This window comes from Aquarana catesbeiana, linkage group LG04 (genome assembly GCF_042186555.1).
Source record: "Aquarana catesbeiana isolate 2022-GZ linkage group LG04, ASM4218655v1, whole genome shotgun sequence".
In the NCBI taxonomy this organism is placed as follows: Eukaryota; Metazoa; Chordata; class Amphibia; order Anura; family Ranidae; genus Aquarana; species Aquarana catesbeiana.
This window is the reverse complement of record NC_133327.1, coordinates 241,803,338-241,825,886: the sequence shown is the minus strand read 5'-3', so window position 1 is coordinate 241,825,886 and position 22,549 is coordinate 241,803,338. Positions and strand designations below refer to the sequence as shown.

At 40.3% G+C, this 22,549-nt stretch overlaps 1 protein-coding gene across 1 annotated transcript in view; it reads left to right on the top strand.

Annotated features, from left to right (window-relative positions):
* The first annotated feature begins 5,731 nt into the window (after positions 1–5,731).
* The window catches only part of LOC141139811 (fetuin-B-like), a 29,203-nt gene continuing 12,385 nt past the window's right edge, over positions 5,732–22,549 (top strand). Inside the window, exons 1-5 of the mRNA XM_073626314.1 lie at positions 5,732–6,045; positions 7,285–7,395; positions 8,264–8,351; positions 11,493–11,656; positions 21,920–22,027. Coding sequence (XP_073482415.1) covers positions 5,812–6,045; positions 7,285–7,395; positions 8,264–8,351; positions 11,493–11,656; positions 21,920–22,027 — 705 coding nt within the window. The 5' untranslated portion in view covers positions 5,732–5,811. The remainder of the gene's footprint in view (positions 6,046–7,284; positions 7,396–8,263; positions 8,352–11,492; positions 11,657–21,919; positions 22,028–22,549) is intronic.

Sequence of the window (22,549 nt, the reverse complement as noted above, 5' to 3'; positions counted from 1 at the left end):
CAGCTATTCAGCATTCCCACACATTTTGTCCAGGAAATGCATTTTATAGTTTTATCTGATAGACCAACACAAAGTGGCACATAATTGTGAAGTGGAAGGAAAATGAAAAATGTTTTTTACATTTTTAAATAAATATCTGAAAAGTGTGGCATGCATTTGTATTCAGCCCCCCTGAGTGAATACTTTGTAGAACCACCTTTGCTGCAAGTCTTTTTGGAGATGTCTCTACCAGCTTTGCACATCTAGAGAGTGAAATTTTTGCCCATTCTTCTTTGCAAAATAGCTCAAGCTTTGTCAGATTGGATGAAGGGCTTCTGTGAATAGCAATTTCAAGTCTTGCGACAGATTACTAATTGGATTTAGGTCTGGACTTTGACTGGGCCATTCTAACACATGAATATGCTTTGATCTAAACCATTCCATTGTAACTCTGACTGTATGTTTAGGGTCCTTGTCCTGCTGGAAGGTGAACCTCTGCCCCAGTCTCAGGTCTTTTGCAGACTCTAACAGGTTTTCTTCTAAGGTTGCCCTGTATTTGGTTTCATCCATGATGCTGCCACCACCATGTTTCACGGTGGGGATAGTGTGTTCCGGGTGATGTGCGATGTTAGTTTTCCGCCACACATAGCCTTTTGCCTATTAGGCCAAAAAGTTCAATTTTGGTCTCATCAGACCAGAGTATCTTCTTCCACATGTTTCCTGTGTCCCCAAATGGCTTTTCACAAACTGCAAACGGGACTTCTTATGGCTTTCTTTTAACAATGGCACTCTTCCATAAAGGCCATATTTGGGGCATGTACGACTAATAATTGTCCTGTGGACAAATTCTCCCACCTGAGCTGTGGATCTCTGCAGCTGCTCCAGAGTTACCATAAGCTTCTTGGCTGCTTCTCTGATTAATGCTCTACTTGCCCAGCCTGTCAGTTTAGGAGGACGGCCATGTCTTGGTAGGTTTGCAGGGTTGTATAACTTAACCCTGCTTTAAACTTCTCCACAACTTTATCCCTGACCTGTCTGGTGTGTTCCTTCATGATGCTGTTTGATAACTAAGGTTCTCTAACAAACTTCTGAGGGCTTCACAGAACAGCTATATTTATAGTGAGATTAAATTACACACAGGTGAACTCTATTTACTAATTAGGTGACTTCTGAAGGCAATTGGTTCCACTAGATTTTATCTAGGGTAAAGAGTAGAGTAAAGGGGGCTGAATACAAATGCACACCACATTTTTCAGGTATTTATTTGTAAAAATGTTAAAAACCATTTATCATTTTCCTTCCACTTCACAATTATGTGCAACTTTGTGTTGGTCTATTACATAGAACCCCAATAAAAAAAATGTATGTTTTTGGTTGTAACATGACAAAATGTGGAAAAATTCAAGGGGTATGAATACATTTTGAAGGCACTGTACGTGATCCTGCGCACAGCGGCCACCCTGTAGCAATAAAACTGCTATAGTGTGGTCATGAAGTGATTAATGTGTGTAGTCATTCCTGAGATCCCCCTTATTAACTTTGTTTCCCTTCTCTGGACTCTCTCCAGTTCCAACACATCCTTCTTGATGACCAGAAGGGAACGGCATACTCAAGATGCGGCCAAACTAGAGTTTTGTAAAGTGGTAGCTTTAGAGTTTTATTACAATACCAATTACTGACATTACTAACTTATTAAAGGAGAAGTATGGGAATGCAAAAATAGGTAGTACATGCTACCCTCATACCTGCATTGCATCTCTTTCTTTCCTCAGTTCTTTAGTTTTTGCAGAATATTCTTTTGAAGATAACAGAATCAACCTCTAACGGTTCTTTCTCAGTTCAAAAGTTTCCAGGGGGTGGAAACATCGCCACAATCCAGCCACTCCTTCACTCCCTCCCTCTGGAGGACATGTGGGTGTGTTTAGTGAAGAGGTGCACACCCAGGCTGCTATCTGGAACAAGCACGTTTTTCACATGCCTCTGTTTCCATGGCAGCGTGTCCCCAGCTAAAACCCCGAAGCAGAGACAGTGTGATACAAACAGTGATGTCTCCTCACCTTTCTCTGGCTTTTGCCTGCAAGCTCTCCTCTGAGAGACTCCAACTCTCCCTTGGGCTTTGATGTTCCTTCCTGTGCCCTCTGAATTCCCTCCCTCCATCTCCTCTCACTCAAAGTCTGTATCAGCATCTCCTCCAGTCAGTGGGGGGGAGGGGGAGAGTCACTTCTCATGTTCAGCAATGAACACAGGTAAGTTCTCTACACACAGCACTGTGTTATATCAGAAGAGGAGACATGGTGAGGCACATAGTGACTTGTGCCCTGTGTCTATTCTCTGAAATGTACACAGTGCTATGTGTATAGAACATACCTGTGTACAGTACATAGGAGAGGAGACTGATGACTCCCCCACATCTAAAGTGACCCCGCTATGTCCCCAGAGTCTCCTTTATTGTACATACAAATCATCCCTCTGTCACTGCACTCCTATACAGTCCCATCATCCCCATCCCCGTATGGCAATGTGTGGCACTGTACAGTATGTGATGTCTATGTATGGCATGTGATGACTCTCTATGGCATGTGATGACTTTGCACTGCATGTAATGACTCTGTACAGCATGTGATGGCACTGTACAACATGTAATGACTCTGTATGGCATGTGATGGCACTGTACAACATGAAATGACATTGTACGGCATGTGATTCTGTAATACTCTATTTACAATGAAGGAAACATTATTACTATAGGGGTACTAGGTAATACACCAATTATGGGGGAGCAAAGCTCTGTCCATGTCTGAGGAGCTCTGGGCTTCAGTATAAACATACAAGTAGATGTGAATGGAAGGTTTCATTGTCTTATATAAAAATCCAGATAGTCAGTAAAAGGATTCATTCACAACGTTCGCTTTGATTTTTTTTTTTTTCATTTTACTACCAGTAATGCATGGAATGCCTGTGTGCTGTCACATCCATATGTGTATTCTGCTTTACAATGATATTGTTTTCACTATGGTAGATAGCAATATGTAGAGGACATTTACATAGACAGAACTATCAGTGACTTCTCTTACATTAGTCACTGACTGAAGTGCTGTTATCTCTGCCGACCATTGAAACATGCTGTGGGAGAGAAGGGAGGAGGGAGGTAGGAGAGAGAGAATGGAGGGGGGAGGAGAGAGAGGAGGGAGGGGGGAGCAGCTACACTCTGTGAAGTCTCGGGAACGAGCAGAGAGCCAACATCAATCAAGCAAAATTACAGGACAGTGGGTGGATCCAGACTCCAGAGCCAGACCATTGTTGGTATTACACTGTATGAAAGTCTGTAGATCCTCCCACAGGTATTTAGCTAGATTTTAACAGAATGGGGGCACTTCTGAGAGGGCTGGAAAGATTTTTAGAGATCAGTAGCTCACATAGAATAGATGTAAGCAAACAAAAAGGAAACCCATACTTCTCTTTTAACAAACATATTAGCATGTATGTCACGCCACTTCCTCGAACTCAGTCTTTCTAAAACTGAGCTCATAATTTTTCCTCCAGCCCGTGCCCCTCCCCTGACTTCTCCATCAAGATTAGTAATACAACTCTCAGTCCCTCCCCTCATGCCAGAGTGCTAGGTGTAATCCTGGACTCTGAGCTGCCTTTTCAGCCCCAAATCCAATCACCTTCCAAATCTTGCAGACTTCATCTCCAAATGACGCCCCTTTTTAACCGTTGAAACCATTAAGCAACTTATTCACTCCCTTGTTATCTCTCACCTTGACTATTGTAACTCCCTCCTCATTGGCCTACCTCCCCGCATGCTATCCCCTCTTTAGTCTATCATGAATGCTGCTGCCAGACTCATCCACCTTACCAACCATTCAGTGTTTGCCACCCCTCTCTGCTAATCCCTCCACTGGCTTCCCATTAGACATGTGCATTCGTTTTCATCCGAATGCATTTTCGTCCGAATTTCAGGTATTTTCGTTATCGTTTTAACAAACGATAACGAAAGTGCAGAATCCGAAAAACAAAAGATCCGACATAAACAAATGCTTTATTTTCGTTTTTGTTGCTACAACAGTTCGATATAGATAGGAGATTCCACATGATGATGACAATAACAATCTGTGTCCATCAAACCTGTGGTCGAATGTGCCTAACCTTAACTCTGTTAGTCCAAGATTATTCTACATAGAGAGAAAAGATTCGACATAGAGAGAAAAGATTCAACGTAGGGGAGAAAAGATTCGACGTAGGGGAGAAAAGATTTGACGTAGGGGAGAAAAGATAAATAAAAATAATTATGATGATGAATGTTATTGGCTGATTGTAACCAAAGAGGAGGAGCGGTAAAATAGCTAGAACTAAGTACACACGTACTTTGGCTTATGGTGTCTGTTGAAAGTTCTAAGAAGATTCGACGGAGCTGGTAAACTATATGGCGTCGTACAGTTTAGCTGCTCCGTCAAATCTTCTTTGAACATTCGACAGACACCATAAGTCTTCAATGACAGATTCGACCTTAATTCGGATTTTCGGACGAATGCAATTTTTAACGAAAAACTAAATAAATAAAAACGAATTTCGGGAGTAACTAAATAAATTTATTTTTTGGATGAAAACGAAATTCCGAAACGAAATATTTCAGTGTGCACATATCTACTTCCCATTGCCCAACGAATAAAATTCAAAACACTAACAATAACATACAAAGCCATTTACATTTATTCTGCCCGAGCTACATCACCAATTTTGTCTCCAAATATCACCCAAACCGTCCTCTCCGCTCCTCCCAAGACCTCCTGCTCTCTAGCTCTCTTGTCCCCTCCTCTCATGCTCATCTCCAGGACTTCTTCAGAGCCTCTTCCATCCTCTGAAACTCACTACTCCAATCTGTCCGGTTATCTCCTACTCTGTCCACTTTTAGGTGATCCCTGAAAACTATCAAACAAATCTTCTACTTCTCCCATCAGTTCATCCCTCACAGTTACTACCTTTTGTTTCCTCAACCCCTCCCCATTAGATTGTAAGCAAGCTGGAGCAATACTCTTGTATTGAAGTGTATTGTAGCTGTATTGTCTCCCTTTATATTGTAAAGCACTGCGCAAACTGTTGGTGCTATATAAATCCTGTATAATAATAATATTATTAATAATAATAATTCTTTCATCCAAATGACAATAACCCAAAACACAGAAGTAATTAAACAACAGAATAACTTAGTCAACTTTACAGTTGCAGAAAATACATTAAAAGATGGGGTGTGTAGGCCATTAGCAAACCATATAGTCTTTGTGCATTACTAAATCCCATTTGTACTTCAACAATCTTTTGCATAAAATATGAATACATAAGCGCAGTTGCCAGCTTATATTGTGCAGATGAGTCAACAACCATAAACTTCGTTGATGGAAGTAACAGTCTCCTTTAATAACACAGTCACTCAAAATTGCTAGTATAATACAAATGTAACCTCAACTCATGGAATATAACCTGTTTAACTTTGTTTTGCTTTTTTATGTGTATTATATTAAATAAAGTTTTTCAGGGTGTTACATATTTCTTCATAGCACACAAATTATCATGATCAGACAAAATACTGTCATGTTAAAGGGCAAGGCAAGTTAGTAAACTCTGCACGCTGTGTCAAGGTTTTCAGGGCACATACTGGATCAAGTAATTGATTTTTTTTGCTTAAGGTTTCATCCTGCGTTTGCAGCTTTGTGTTGGGCATACACGTAATCATTTACTTTCTTGTTTGCTGAAGGGAGCAAAGGGTTAAAGGTGATATAGCAGTTGAGATGGTAATTCAGTATATAAGTCAGCTCCACAAGTAATTTGTATATGTCCTGGGGAAGGATGAAGGTCTGTGTTTTACTACTTCTCTGTCTCCATGTGCTCTGCACTAGAGCAGGGCGAACCCGGGGTCCTCCAGTACCTGAACTGACGTCCATTGCTTGTAATGATACACGAGCAGAGTCTGCTGCAGATTTGTCTCTACGCCAGCTAAATGCACATCGAAAGGAGGGGCTTGCCTTTGGGCTCAAGCGAATTTCAAATGTGCAAGAACAATATGATGTAAGTATGACAATGGACACTAATGTCAGAACATGCAGATCTGTCATAATTGGTGATGGGTTTGTTTTTTTTGCTGTCCTGCATCTATGATCATGCTGGTCTTCTGCCAAAATAAGTTAAGCCAATCTGTTTTGCACAGAAATTAAAATAGCAGTCTTTCACCTATCTTCTTGAGAACTACTTGCATTTTTTCTATTTTTCATTTTTTCATATAGTATATGCATCTATTCAGTTGTTATAGTTGAATAGGACCAGATTGCTTTACTATAGAATGAGTAAAATTTACAACACATGCTTAGTTGTTATCCACTAGCCATACTCTTTAGACAAAGAGCATTCTTTTACTGGTACGTGCATTGGAGACCATGTACATGCTCATGTTTCTTGTTAATTATAAATAAATCACAATTGATTGCTAACAGCCTACACGTTTTTGCTCTTTGTAATTTACAATTGTATAAAAATGTATAATATACACTTCTTGAGTTTGTAGAGATTACCATCCTATCTTCACTTTTATTTGAAATGATTAACTGCAGCCAAATAAGGTATAATAGAAGAACACTAGATGGAATGGAAGACTTAGCACTAGTTTTGTTTAAACCATATAATGACTTTTTAATTTTGGATAGTATATTAAATGTATAAATAAAAATGTGCTCAGCATTAGCAAAATGTTTGTATCTTCTACAATTATCTGTATACTCAGAGGGGAACAAATTTTACAATGCACATGCTGTGTATAATTATTCATAGAGAAAATCTTAAACGTCAAAATCATAAAAATTCCTCAAGCAGCATCATAATATTTAGGTTTCACAGTGCTTATAGTATTTTAAAGTGGAACTGAATGTCCTGTTACAGCTATACTTACAGGATTTAAAAACAAACAAATAAAACAATGTATACAGCACAGATTGTATATAGATTATAGATACACAGTGACACAGTTTTCAATTGAATTTCATTATGTACAGTTGAATTTGGATTGCTTGCTTGTTTTTTTTTTTAATCTACTGAATGTGTGCAATATAGATTTTTGCCCAAGTCTGTGCTCTATATTATTTCCAGTCTGAGATTTTTGAGAAATTAAATATATGATAAGCACAATTACTGGCCTTTCAGTGTTTTTAGGTTTATATTTCCTGTTGGGGTGAAATAATATTGCTTTCTGTCCTTCTGTTAAACATAAATCCATATCTTTTCTATAGCTAAAGAAATGTCGCTTTTGCCCTGCAGGAGGAAAATGGATCTGTATTTTACCTTATACTGGAAGTGTTAGAGGTAGACTGTCATGTCCTGAGCCGGAAATTGTGGAAAGAATGTAAAGCCAAGCGCCAAGATGAGGCTGTAAGTAGATAAGATAGTCATAACGATTCTACTTATTCTCTGGAGAAAATAACGTGACTTTTTAATGAATGAAGCAGGCTGGTGGCTGCAAGTTGTTTTACTGCCAGTTAACCAGAAGGTGGCAATATATGGGCCAAAACAGGATGACATGGTTATTGTAGAACTGTATCTTTTGTCTAATCGTAATTGAAATGAGCCTCTTGGTCACATGACCTTAAGTCAGAATAGCAATATCTAATAGGAACCAGTTCCTTTGACATACTGGTCAATAGGCTGCATCTGAGAAGCAGTATGCCTAACTTAAAGCATAATTATGCTTGATAATGTAAAAAATCTCATCATCTCATCTCAAAATCATGTAGATTTTTGTCATGGCGCTATATCTGCCACTCTACCATTACACCAAATAAATGGTTTTGTTGACCTAAAAATGCATAGTTGTTTCGCGGTGGAACTCTCCACCTACCTGGGCTTCATAAGCTGAAAAGAAAAGTTAAACAGAGAGGAGTTCATTAATAAAACACAGAATCCTTCTATATAATTTTTCGTGATATGAGTTTAAACTACGTGCAATAAAGCAAAGTCTAGCATAGATGCATTGGTTGCAATTGTACTACTATTACAGAGTCTACAATGGTTTGGTTGGCCCAACCTGGAATTTGTTTTGGATTGGTAATCTGCTCTGGCAAATTGGTCTCTCTGCCTGTAAACTAGTAAAGGGTTCATGGGATGTATTTATGTATGTGTTTCAAGCCAAGGGGATAATAAATATTCACTTAGCAGATAATATCTTATCTCCAGCTTTGTAAAATACTTTTATTTTATTTTGATACATATATATATACTAATGAACAATGTTATTTTTAAGGTTTTTGGACAGTGCAAAGTAGTATTTCAACTTAACAAACCAAAAAGGATTGCTCATCTCCACTATTATGACTGCACTATGACACCAGGTATAGTAAAATGTCCCACTGGAATAATAAACATATAATGTAACAAAATGCTACAAAACTCCTGACTGCAGAAAGGAAAGTATCAAGGTGACACTTACATATGTAACTCTAATGCACTGTACACACGGTCGGACATTGATCAGACATTCCGACAACAAAATCCACTGATTTTTTCCGACGGATGTTGGCTCAAACTTGTCTTGCATAGTTGTCGGAAAATCCGATCGTTCTAAACGCGGTGACGTAAAACACATACGTCGGGACTATAAACGGGGCAGTAGGCAATAGCTTTCGTCTCTTAATTTATTCTGAGCATGCGTGGCACTTTGTGTGTCGGATTTGTGTACACACGATCGGAATTTCCGACAACGGATTTTGTTGTCGGAAAATTTTATAGCAAGCTCTCAAACTTTGTGTGTCGGAAATTCCGATGGAAAATGTGTGATGGAGCCTACACACGGTCAGAATTTCCGACAACAAGGTCCTATCACACATTTTCCGTCGGAAAATCCGACTGTGTGTACAGGGCATAAGACTAGGTTCACACATATTAAGGTCAGGAACTGGTGCATAATCGCACCAGTTCCTTACCCACAGACAAACGCCCTGCTCTTTAGCAGACATGTGAGGGTATCATTACTTCTTAATCGCATTCCCACACATCATAAAACACAGTGTGTTTTTGGATGTGGGAAACCACACGGTGTCGCAGCACCTTGTGGTTTTGTGCAGTTGCTCTGTAGGTTCATTTTGTAAAAAAATTGTTGGGGTCAAATGAATGGGCTGCTGTGTTCGCAAACGCACGCACGCACACAAAATGCAGAAGTTTGAATATTTTCATGGATAAAGAGTTAGGCCTTATTCACATGGATGCTGAGACCTGTAGTCCATGAATGGGCTGTGCATTTATGCAGCTTCAGTTGCTGTGTGCAGGCAGTCCATTCAAGTCTATGGGGATGCAGTGCTGCACGGACACTTCTGCTTATACCAATTTGACAGCTATGCGTTGCCGATGAGTGGTTCAGAATGCACACTGTTTGTGCATTCACAGACTAAAAGGCTCAGTGCTGTGTGAATGAGGTCCTAAAGCATTTCTACATGAATGCTAGGTCAAGTATAGAGTAAACCTTTATACTTGTTTTTGCTTTTGAAACGGCAATTCAAAACCTTTATTCACCTTTATTCACACATGCAAAATTAATAATGTACAGCCACCTAAAAGCCTTTATAAGCTTACCAGTGTCCAAAGGTACCAGCCTATATGAATATTCAGCCTGAGTACTGTAGGATTAAGATATTTCTTTGTTCACATTATTAACAGGCTTAGCTACAAAACAGGCTATAGAGGATAGCCAGCTGAGCAAACACAAACTGACCACTCTAAAGCCTGGTACACAAGATCAGATTGTTGGCCAACAAAGCGTCAGACTTTTGTCTGAAGGGCGTGTGCCAGGAACTTGTCTTGCATACAAACGGTACACAATTGTCGGCCAACATACACAAACGTAGTGACGTACTATGAGGGATTTCAGCTCTTGAGCGCTACCCTTTGGGCACCTCCTGCTAATGTCGTGTTTGGTGAGCATTGATTCTGAGCACACGCACTTTCAACTTTTGTGTGATGGACTTGTGTACAGACGATAGGAAAATCTGATAACAGACCGTTGTCCGCCAAAAATGTACTAGCCTGCCATCCAACATTTGTTGGCAGAAAGTTGGACAACAATTGTCTGATGGAGCGTACTAATGGTCGGATTTTAGGCCAACAGTCTGTCATCACACAATTCCCTGCCGAAAATCCATTTGTGTGTATGAGGCTTAAGACTGACAGTAACTGTGGGCATCCAGAGACATAATACTTTTCTACACTCCAGTCACAATGGATGACTGTCATCATCATTATCATCATGGGTTATGCATACTGCAGACAGCCTTTGTGACACAGCTAAGTTTATTTAACAGATGTGTCATTTGCATATTTAAATTTAGTTGGGTTTATTTTTCAGGGTATTAGGAGTGCAGTCTTCAAAATGTTGGTTGTGGTCATAACTAAATGTGATGTATATTGGCAGGGTATTTATATCTTAAATTTTACTTGAGAAAGTAGAAAATCTAGATTCTCTGGTTCAAAACTGTCAGTCTTTTAGAGGCATATTACTAGAACATTACCTACTTTTTCACTGATAACTTACAATAATGCTAAATGTGCAAGTGTTAATTTATTAAAAAAACGTGCGGCAGATTTCATATACTGTACTACTTTTCATTACTCTCTACCTTTGTTATCTCACAGAGCCTAATCAATCCTCTCAGTACACTACAGCAGTGGTTCTCAACCTCAGTCCTCAAGTACCCCCAATGGGCCATGTTTTGGGAACTTCCCTTAGATAAAATAGCTCTTATCAATACCATGTCATTGATATTGATTTAAAGCAGCTGTGCAGAGTAAAGGAACACCTGAAAACATTGCCCGTTGGGGGGGTACTTGAGGACTGAGGTTTACAACCACTGCACTACAGAACACCTACACCCAATGTGTTGGCCTGAGGTTGGGGAAGGTGCTTTGTAGTTCACCAAAAAAAGCTGAGCAGGACTGACAACATTCATTACAATTTTAGTCTGACAAAGGTATTGTGTTGTCAGCCCACAATGGGAAATCAGGAGTTTTTTTTTTGGTGCAAAGGCATAAGGCATGGGAAAATGTGCATGTATTACAAAGATATTACTGCATATATTTATTTTGCCCTGACAAATACTTGAATTATTTTCCTTTAAAAAAAACTAACAAGACATTGTGAAAGCATTACAAGCACCTCTTAAACTTGTCAAAAATTGAAAAGATTGCAATGATGTCGATGTACTAAAACAAGAGAGTTCAAAATCTGGCACATCTGTGCATGGTATCCAATCAGCTGCTAACTTCAGCTTATTCAAAGCTCACATTTTGCACTCTCTAGTATTAGTAAACCTCTATATGTGGTTCCCAAGAGTTTTAACACACATTCCTATTTAACACCCATGTGGACGTCACAGTTAATCACTTTATTTGATCAATATTATTCTTGTTATCATCATTATGTTCTACTCCAGTTAAAAAGAATGATCAAAATGACGGCTTGTATTTTTTTATCTGTTAATTAGTTACTCCAGATCAGCCTTTTTTCTGTGCTGGCTGTCCTTTCCCTCAACCACTTAATGACACCACAATTGTTGAAGTTGCAAAGAAGGGTGTGCTTAAATTCAACAGGGAGGGCGACCACATAAAATACTTTCATCTTGGAAAAATCACAAAGGCCGCAACTCAGGTAAGGATGACTACTAAAGGACAATAATTCAACAATAAATTGTTGCTAAATTATCATTTGGATTTTGGAATTAAAAAATACATTTTCACCACTACTTGTGGCTGTGACATGATTTCTGATGCCTAATCTTCAAAAGCAGGTTGGGGTCATGAGTCCTGACTGTCTCTTTATTTGTTTTGGAAATTGAAATGACGGGCAAGCTATGTTCAAAGAACAACTATACTCTTTTCACTAAATTTAAAAAAATTTGAAAATATATATTTGGAAAATACTGTGTACTGTAGTTTCACTGAGCACATATGATAAGGTATTATTGCATTGTTTGCCTAAACTAATTATTGCAAATCATAGAATCCTAGAAAAGTAACGTAAAAAAAAGACCAAGTGGTCGGATTGTTGGCCAACAGAGCATCAGACTTTTGTGAAAAGGGCGTGTGCCTGGAACTTGTCTTGCATACTAAGAGCCCATTCACACAGGGGCAACTTTGGATCCGACTTCAAGTCGCCCCAAGTCGCCCCTAGTCGCCTCAAGTCGCGCTACATGAAAAAATCAATGTAAATGAATGGATCTGTCTTAATGCACACTACTGCAGTCGCTCCGACTTCAGAAAAGGTTCCTGTACTACTTCAATCCGACTTGAAGGCAACTTGTACCCATTGATTTCAATGGAAGTTGCCTCCAAGTCTGATCACTGTTCATTCTGAGGCAACTTTACAGGAAGCAGAAAGGAAACAGAAAGTAATTTACTCCACTAAACAGCCAGCCCCCTCCTTCTCACACACAGCTGATAAGCTCTGATTGGCCACTTGTAAAGTTCCCTGTCCTGGAGGCGACTTCAAGTTGTGTTGTAAGTTGCTCCAAGTCGTGCTGTGATTCATACTCAAGTCGTGTCTAAGTTGCCTCCGAAAGTCGCGCTGGAAGTCGTGTTGCCCCTGTGTGAATGGGCTCTAACGGCACACAATTGTCGGCCAACAAACACAAATGCAGTGATGTACTACGTGGAATTTCAGCTCTTGAGCGCCACCCTTTGGGCACCTTCTGCTAATGTCGTGTTTGGGGAGCATTGATTCCGAGAATGCGTGTTTGTACTTTGGACTTTTGTAAGATGGACTTGTGTACAGACGATACGAAAATCTGACAACAGACCGCCGAAAATTTACTAGCCTGCCATAAAACATTTGTTGGCCAAAAGTCAACAATTGTCTAAAGGAGCGTACTAATGGTCAGATTTTAGGTAAACAGTCTGTCATCACACAATCCCCTGCCAACAATCGGATTGTGTGTACGAGGCTTAAGTCTGCCCGATTTTTTTGTTTTTTTCTTAATTTATACGTTTTATTTATTTATTTATTTTTGTTAACTTTTTTGCCCAATTATAGATCTATGTTTGTCCCAAGCATGTTTGAAGTCATTTACTGTTGAATGACTAAAAAAAAAAGCTAGAAAAAAATGTTGAATGAAAAATGCTGATAAAAGCATTTTTGTGCCAGCTTCTAGTAGCATTTTAGTAGCTTTTAGGAGCATTAGCATTTTATTAGCGTTTTTACCGTACATGAAGGAGGAAAAAAAAAAAGCTCAAAAAAAGCAAACTAGCATTTTAGTAGCAGTTACAAGCCGTTAGGAAAAACGTTCCAAGAAACGCTACAATAACTATTTTTTTTTCTGCTCCTAGACTCTGAAGCTCAAAAAATGCTAATAGTCTAAAGTAGTGTGCATGGACACATAGGATAACACTATTTAGGTTCTAGGAGCAGAAAAAAATATGCTAATAACAGCTTCTAGCAGCTTAAAAAAATGCTAGTGTGCATGGAGCCTAAAGCCTCGTACACACGCTTAGATTTTCGGACGACCGAACGTCCGTTTTTTGTTGCATGGTAGGCTCATGTCCATTGTGAAGAGGTTAATCGCAATACCAAAATTTTCGTACTACAGAATTCAACCTCAGAAGTGACGTAAGGGGTGTTGAATAGTTTTGTATGTATTCTTGTTTCTGAGCATGCGTTGTCTTGCTCTTACGATTTTTTTCGTACGAAAACCGTATTAATGAAAGGAAAATCGGACATTGAGTTCACATCCATCAAAAATGTTATAGTCTGCACATCCAGCTTTTGTCTGACGAAAAAGCAAAATCGGCTGTTGAAAGCACCGTACTAACGACCTGAAAATCGACAGATAGCCCGTCGTACGAATTTTTCCATCCGATTTCCGTATTGTGTGTAGGGGCCTTAAGGTTGGTTTTCTGAAGTTTCTCTTGATATATTTTATCCCCCCGGCCTTTCACCATTTTTGTTCCCATGGCTGGACTCGTTCTATCTTATCAATATCTTTTGTAAGTGAGGTCTACAGAACTGGACACAGTTATCTAAATGATGTCTTACTAAAGATCTATTTAGGGGAATGAGAACCTCCTTCTTCCTGCTGGTGATCACTCCAGTTTTTATTTTAGTGATCCCATTGTATTTTTTGCTTCTATATGATGTACTTAACCACTTCCCTACCCAGCCATAGTAATATGACGTCCACAGATGGGATCTCCCATCCTGGGTGGACGTCATATGACGGCCTGGGATTCCTGGCCCTCGGGACCTGGTGCGTGCGCCCGGCGGCCACGATGTCCGCCGGGCACCCGCGATTGCCCGTTAACCGGGCCGGACCGTGGATCTGTGTGTGTAAACACACAGATCCACGTCCTGTCAGTTGTGAGGAGAGCGATCTGTGTTCCTAGTACAGCGGAACACTGATCGGTCTCCTCCCCTTGTACGTCCCTGCCCCCTACAGTTATAATCACTCCCTTAGGAAACATATTTAACTCCTTGTGTCCCCCTAGTGGTTAACCCCTTCACTGCCTGTCACATTTACACAGTAATCAATGCAATTTTATAGCATTGATTGCTGTATAAATGTGAATGGTCCCAAAAATGTGTCAAAAGTGTCCGTTGTGTCCGCCATAATGTCGCAGTCATGAAAAAAAATCGTGATCGCTGCTATTACTAGTAAAAAAATAAATAACAAATTTTTTTTTCAAAATGCCATAAATCTATCCCGTATTTTGTAGACGCTATAACTTTTGCGCAAACCAATCAATATACGCTTATTGCGATTTTTTTTTTACCAAAAATATGTAGAAGAATACGTATCGGCCGAAACTGAGGAAAAAATTTGTTTTTTTTTTAAAAATTGGGATATTTATTATAGCAAAAAGTAAAAAATATTGTGTTTTTTTCAAAATCGTCGCTCTTCTTTTGTTTATAGCGCAAAAAATAAAAACTGCAGAGGTGATCAAATACCACCAAAAGAAAGCTCTATTTGGGGGGAAAAAAGGACATCAATTTTTTTGGGGTACAAAGTCGCACGACCGCGCAATTGTCAATTAAATTGCGACAGCGCTGAAAACTAAAAATTGGCCTGGGAAGGAAGGGGGTGAAAATGCCCTGTATTGAACTGGTTAAAAAGGTTTTGTCTCCTTTCTTAACAGATAGCTTGAGGTGATTGTAGCCATATTAGTGCACTTGTGACAGAAACAATCGATTACTGTCCGTGATCCTTTTTTTTTATCTGCACTAACATGGTCCCGGCAGTACTGATTCATAAAAGTTTAAGCAGAATGTTAAAGCGGTTGTATAACGCTGGCCTTTTTTTCTTTCCCTGCAAGGTAAAGTCATAATGTGTTAGTATGCATTAAAACAAAGCTGTTCCAGCACCGCAATGTCAGCGCTGCAGCAGCTTTCATCTTCACCCGTCTTGCTTCCGGGTTCGCGGGCTCCGGCTCTGTGACTGGCCGAAGCCGCGAAGACGTCACTCCCTCGAATGCGTGTGAGAGCTGCCATTCACGACACAGGGCTCAGAAGGAACGGCATGGGTGGCCATTCCTTCAGAGTGCATGTGATGTCGCTGGCTGCATGTAATGTAAATATCTCCTAAACGGTGCCCGTTTAGGAGATATTTACACTACCTATAGGTAAGCCTTATTATAGGCTTACCTATAGGTAAAAGTGAGGAAAGGAAGTTTTCTTCTTCTTTAAAAAAAACACAATTTCTGAGGGAAAGGGGAAAAAAATAAAAAACCAAAACACGCACAAACAAATGTGCATGGCAATTGTAATAAAACTAGCATAGTTAGTGAGATGAGGGAGAGCTTTAGACTGGGGGAATGACAGTCACAGAGGGGGTTGTAAAAGTGTTGAATAATAAGTAAGAAAAGCACACAAAAAGGAGATATCAGAGGAAAGCTCACAGGCACTACATCCCATCAATTAGTAAACAGGAATATGTATTTAAATATAGCAAATGTACAAAATACAACATATAGACAATTCAAAACAAGTATATGCAAAATAAGTACAGATTGTACAATGCAACAATATATATGGAAAGATTGATGAGCATCTTACCGCTAATCACCATTGATAAGCGTAGTTATCCAAACAGAGGAGAATCCAAAGATCCATGTATAAACATTCAGCAAGCATAAAGACAAATGCACACCAAATGGTTATGGGATGGGGCATTCATGTTCTCGCCGCAGGAGAGGATAAACAGATCTGTTGCCACTACAAATAATATACTCTGTGTTATTAAGTGAAATGGGGGAACAAACTATTCCCCCTAATTAAGAAAATCCATATCTAATTTTAGGCCATTATCTTTTGTGCCAAATAGAGGTATTATTCTTAGTTCAAAAGTTTTCCTAGATAGTTCTGAAATGTTCTTTAAGAACTAAAACATTGAGGTCTTCTATAGCAGTGTTTCTCAACTCCAGTCCTCAAGGTGTCCCAACAGGTCATGTTTTCAGGCTTTCCATTATTTTGCACAGGTGATTTGATCAGTTTCACTGCCTTAGTAATTACCACAGCTATTTCATCTGAGGGAATTCCTCCTGAAAACATGACCTGTTGGGGCGCCTTGAGGACTGGAGTTGAGAAACACTGTTCTATAGTGTGGTCCGATTGTGAGAAATTATCCCTCACAGGTATGCAGAACTCATCTTCTTTGTGTTTCTTAATTGTAGCAATTTCTTCCAGTTTCTGTGCTCTGGCAGCACAGATAATGTGCTGGCCCCTTTGTCTGTGTTTTATACACTTCTCCATCAGCAACACCTCTTTCCTGGAATCTCCTGTATGCTGTGTTTTTTCCCTTTACTATCCTGCTTACCTCTTTAGTGAATCATATTGTTTTTTTCTTCAGTTTATTCTTCCATTTATTCTTGCTAATACTCCATTTCCTCCAGGGTGGTAGACTTAACAGTGCCCACCGTTTACTTTTTATGGTTTACTCCAACCTTTAGATCCATTTTTTAGAAATTCCCCCGTTTTCAGCAAAATTTGTCCATTTGAAATCTAAATATGTATATGATTTTTCAGTTCTTCATTTAATATCAAACCAAAGACATTGGTGATCACTACAACCCAAATTTTTTCTTCGTCCTCAGCAGTAGTGTACAGCTTGTATAACAGTGTAAATTTGCTGTCCCTTTAAAATAACTCAACACACAGCCATTAATGTCTAAACCGCTGGCAACAAAAGTGAGTACACCCCTAAGTGAAAATGTCCAAATTGGGTCCAATTAGCCAGTTTCCTTCCGCGATGTCATGTGACAGAACTGGCCTTGCCATGGTCGACCAAAGAAATTAAGTGCACATGCTCAGTGTCATATCCAGAGGTTGTCTTTGGGAAATAGATGTATAAGTGCTGCCAGCATTGATGCATAGGTTGAAGGGGTGGGGTTGGGGGGGTCAGCCTGTCAGTGCTCAGACCATACGCCGCACACTGCATCAAAATGGTCTGCATGGCTGTCGTTCCAGAAGGAAGCCTCTTCTAAAGATGAAGCACAAGAAAGCCTGCAGTTTGCTGAAGACAAGCAGACTAAGGCCATGGATTACTGGAACCATGTCCTGTGGTCTGATGAGACCAAGATAAACTTATTTGGTTTAGATAGTGTCAAGCGTGTGTGGTAGCAAGGATGAGGAGTACAAAGACAAGTGTGTCTTGCCTACAGTCAAGCATTGTGGTGGGAGTGACATGGTCTAGGGCTGCATGAGTGCTGCCGGCACTGGGTAGCTACAGTTCATTGAGGGAACCATGAATGCCAACATGTACTGTGACATACTGAAGCAGAGCATGATCCCCTCTCTTCAGAGACTGGGCCGCAGGGCAGTATTCCAACATGATAAAAACCCCGAACACACCTCCAAGATGACCACTGCTTTGCTAAAGAAGCTGAGGGTAAAGGTGATGGACTGGCCAAGCATGTCTCCAGACCTGAACCCTATTGAGCATCTGTGGGGCATCCTCAAACGGAAGGGGGAGGAGAGCAAGGTCTCTAACATCCACCAGCTCCTTGATGTCATCATGGAGGAGTGGAGGAAGACTCCAGTGGCAACCTGTGAAGCTCCGGTGAACTCCATGCCCAAGAGGGTTAAGGCAGTGCTGGAATAATAATGGTGGCCACATAAAATATTGACACTTTGGGCCCAATTTGGACATTTTCACTTAGGGGTGTACTCACGTTTGTTGCCAGCAGTTTAGACATCAATGACTGTGTGTTGCGTTATTTTGAGGGGACAGCAAATTTACACTGTTATACAAGCTGTACACTCACTACTTTGCATTGTAGCAAAGTGTCATTTCTTCATTGTTGTCACATGAAAAGATATAAAAAAATATTTACAAAAATGTGAGGGGTGTTCTCACTTTTATGAGATACTGTATATCTGGCACAGTGATCTCCCCACAGGCACAGTGAAAGAGAAGTGCAGTGCAGGGCCAGTCAGAGGGAGATCTTTCCCATCTCCCTGCTGACACAGAGTGATAATGTTAAAAGAAGCAATAGACTATGCAATTTTACTTCCTTCCACCACGGGTGGAAGGAAAGAAAAAACGCTTGATTCCTCCATCAACACATTCAGTGTCGATGGGGGAATTCCTCCCGCATCGCTATTGTAGTCTGCCGGCTTTAGCTTTTCGGCAGTGTTAGCATGCAGAAAATGCAACAGGCTATTTGTACTGAAGTCAATTGATGGATCAGCTTCAGTACAGCCAGCCTGCCCATAGATGGATCGAATCTTGGCTGGTCCCTGCTTAACCGAACACGATTTGATCCATCTATAGACGGCTTAATGCAAGTGATTAGGATGTGCCCAGGCACAACCAGTTCACACGCCTATGCTGCTTAGGACTTAAGTGTAGAAGTAGCTCTGTCAGCTCAAACAGGAATTGAGGAAGACGCCGGCGCAGTTTCAGGACAAACAAGGCTATCTTTTGGCAATACTTTCTTGTAAAATACGCTTTCTATGCAACCTATAGACAAGAAGACATAACTTATTTTTTTAGCTTGAGCAATGGAAGTAGCAAAATATAGTTTTATTGTAAATAAAAAGTTCTAATTTTATTTTATAACATGTATAATGACGCTAAAATTACATGTTGTTAAAAAGCATGGTAACATTATTTACAATTAAAATAAATACTTTTCTTTTTTTTCTTTTGTGTATGCCTAAAGTGCAGAACGGGTCAAACCTTGCAATAAACTACTTTAACACCATTGGTTAAAGCAGAGTTACGGCCAAATTTTTTTTTTTTTTTTTATTGATCTGAGCATTATTCATTTTTAAATTAAAAAATGATTATATATGGTTAATTGTGGATCTTTCTAAAGTATAAATTTAATAATTACAATTTTCTCCCTCCTGTTGTGGCCGTTTCCATCGCGATTGTGGGCATGTGAAGCCCAATCGATATCTCTTCCTGGATAAGCATTGGAGAGGTGTGTGCTGAGTAACCAGCATGCACCTCTCGATCTCGCGCATTCGCAATTTACCGGCGGCCGTAGTGCCGATTGTTTCTAAAGTTGCCGTAACAACGTGTGACGAAGGAGGAAGGTCCCGCCGCGTTGTTATGGCAACATTGATAAAGGCATCTCTAGGCTGTGATTCGCCTTAAATAGCATCATTTCCTGTCAGAAAATGATGCGATTTTTGATCACAGTATGGCCACAGACTCCTGGGAAATGTGTCATCACAGGAGAGAGAGGAAGTGACGAGGAGCTCCGCGGACCAGGAAGTTGCAGATTAGTAAGACTAAATAGCAACAGGGCGATTCTGGTAAGTATAAAAAAAATTTTCCTCCAAATGTTTTTTTATAGGTTTAGAGGAGTCTGATTCAGAAAACAAATTTTCAGGGTGGAACTCCGCTTTAAAAGAACCTAGTGCACAATTTAGTTAGGCTCCATTCACACCTGAGCATAGCACAGGGACAGCTGCTGCAGTGCGTTTTTTTTAGCTTTCTTGTGTTTTTTTTCTGTGGAGCGTTTTTGGAGCGGTACCATTTAAAGTGTTTTTGTAACCTTAAATTATAATGTCACTGCAGGCCCCTCTCCTTTAGCCAGCAATAACTCACAGTATAAGTGTTTTTTAAATCAATGCCTATAAATACCTTTTTTAGAGAGCTTCAGGCCGATCACATGACTCCCGGCCGCTCTACTACTCCGACCCAGGGCTACAGCGGGAGGGGCCTGGATCTCCCTCTGACGGAGAGGTCATGTCACCACCATGCTGGCCGCTCAGCCCCTCCCACTGTAGCCCGTGGATCAGAGTAGTAGAGCAGCTGATCACGATCGGACATTGATCGGACATTCCGACAACAAAATCCATGGATTTTTTCCGACGGATGTTGTCTCAAACTTGTCTTGCATACACACGGTGGCACAAAGTTGTCGGAAAATCCGATCGTTCTGAACGCGGTGACGTAAAACACGTACGTCGGGACTATAAACGAGGCAGTAGCCAATAGCTTTCGTCTCTTAATTTATTCTGAGCATGCGTGGCACTTTGTGCGTCGGATTTGTGTACACACGATCGGAATTTAACCGATCGGATTTTGTTGTCAGAAAATTTTATAGCCTGCTCTCAAACTTTATGTGTCGGAAATTCCGATGGAAAAAGTTCGATGGAGCCCACACACGGTCGGAATTTCCAACAACAAGCTCCGATCACACATATTCCGTCGGAAAGTCCGACCGTATGTACAGGGCATTACACTGTGCATTATCGCTGGATAAAGAAGAGGGGCTGACAGTGAAATTTTTAAAAAGTTCCTTTTAGTACTAATAGTGGCATGAGGGGGGTTGGAGACAGCTACATAGTTACATGGTAGGTGAGGTTGAAAAAAGACCCAAGTCCATCAAGTCCAACCCATGTGTGTGATTATATGTCAGTATTACATTGTATATCCCTGTATGTTGCAGTCGTTCAGGTGCTTATCTAATAGTTTTTCGAAACTATTGATGCTCGCCGCTGAGGCCACCGCCAATGGAAGGGAATTCCACATCTTTGCCACTCTTACAGTAAAGAACCCTCTACGCAGTTTATGGTTAAACCTCTTTTCTTCTAATTTTAATGAGTGCCATATGTTTTGTTAAACTCCCTTCTGTGAAAAAGTTTTATCCCTACTGTGGGGTCACCAGTACGGTATTTATAAATTGAAATCATATCCCCTCTGAAGCATCTTTTCTCCAGAGAGAATAAGTTCAGTGCTCGCAACCTTTCCGCATAACAGATACAGGAACTGACAGGCACAGAGGTGGGGGAGAGTGAGAGAGAAGAGACAGCAGGTGATGGAGGCACGTAAACTGACCACAGTGTCAGGGCTCAGCAGCCATGATAAACCGTGGTCAGTTTACAGAGGGGAGGGGGGAAGAAACTGGCAGGCTCAGCCAGGTATTTTACAGCTTACAGAGGGACAGGTTAGACAGCACCAGCACTGTGCTGTTTAACCTGCTATGAGGAAACAGGATCCTCCTTTTTTTTTTTTTTTTTTTAGGGTTACAACCACTTTAAATGGGCCTCTCTTCGCTCCAAAAATGCTCCAAAGAAGCTGATTCAAACTGTGGATACAAAATCTGAAAACTAGGTTCTTAGTGGTGGATCAAGCGAACTACCAATGGACCGAATTTACATTGTTTGTTTATCTCTACTTCTAAAATTTTAAATTTAAATTTACTCAAAGGCTAACAAGACATTTCAAAATGCATATTCAAATCACATATATATACGAAAGCATAGTATTAGACTTGAGTTCCCTTTTAATTTTGTCAAAGTGAAACAAAAAAAAAGTACAAGGGGTCTGCGCCAGCCGTTAAGGATTGATTGCAAGAAACATAAAAGCACTCATCTGTAGCTCAAACTCAACTTAGGAGAACAGAATAGTTTTAAACGCTCACAGTACCTAATTAAATTATTGGTTTTGTTCATGTTGAAAACATCTAGGTAGTTGCCGGAACAGCCTATCACGTAGAATACACCATTCAGGAATCTACCTGTAATAAATCAGTTGAAGACTTTTCCAAGTGTGAGCCCCTGGATTGTGAATTTGCCGTAAGTACTAAGCAATGTATAAATAGAATCTTATAGAAGAACTCTAGATTGAACCGTGCTGTAAATATACTGTTGTAAAGTTCCAGCTGGGATTTCCTCAAAGCGGTATTAAACCCAAAACCAAAAATGCAATATATTGAAGCTTAAAAAATCATTAAATGTGGCGGCTGCATCAGTTTTCTTGTAGTAGGCTTTTTTCTCTTTGTTTTCACTTGGTGATCCAGCCAGTAACATACCTCCTGTATTAGTGCCGGTTCACACAGGGGCGACTTGTCAGGCGACCTAGTCGCCTGACAAGTCGCCTCCCGTTCTGTGCTACGGAACCGTTCTAATAGGAGCGACGCAAGTCGCTCCGACTTAGAAAAAGGTTCCTGTACTACTTTGGGGGCGACTTGCATAGACTTCTATGCAGAAGTCGTTTTGCAAGTCGCCTCGGAAGTAGTTTGCAGGTCGCCTCGCTGAGGCGACCTGCAAGTCGTGCCGCCCCTGTGTGAACTGGGGCTTAGAGTGCCCTCTCTCTAG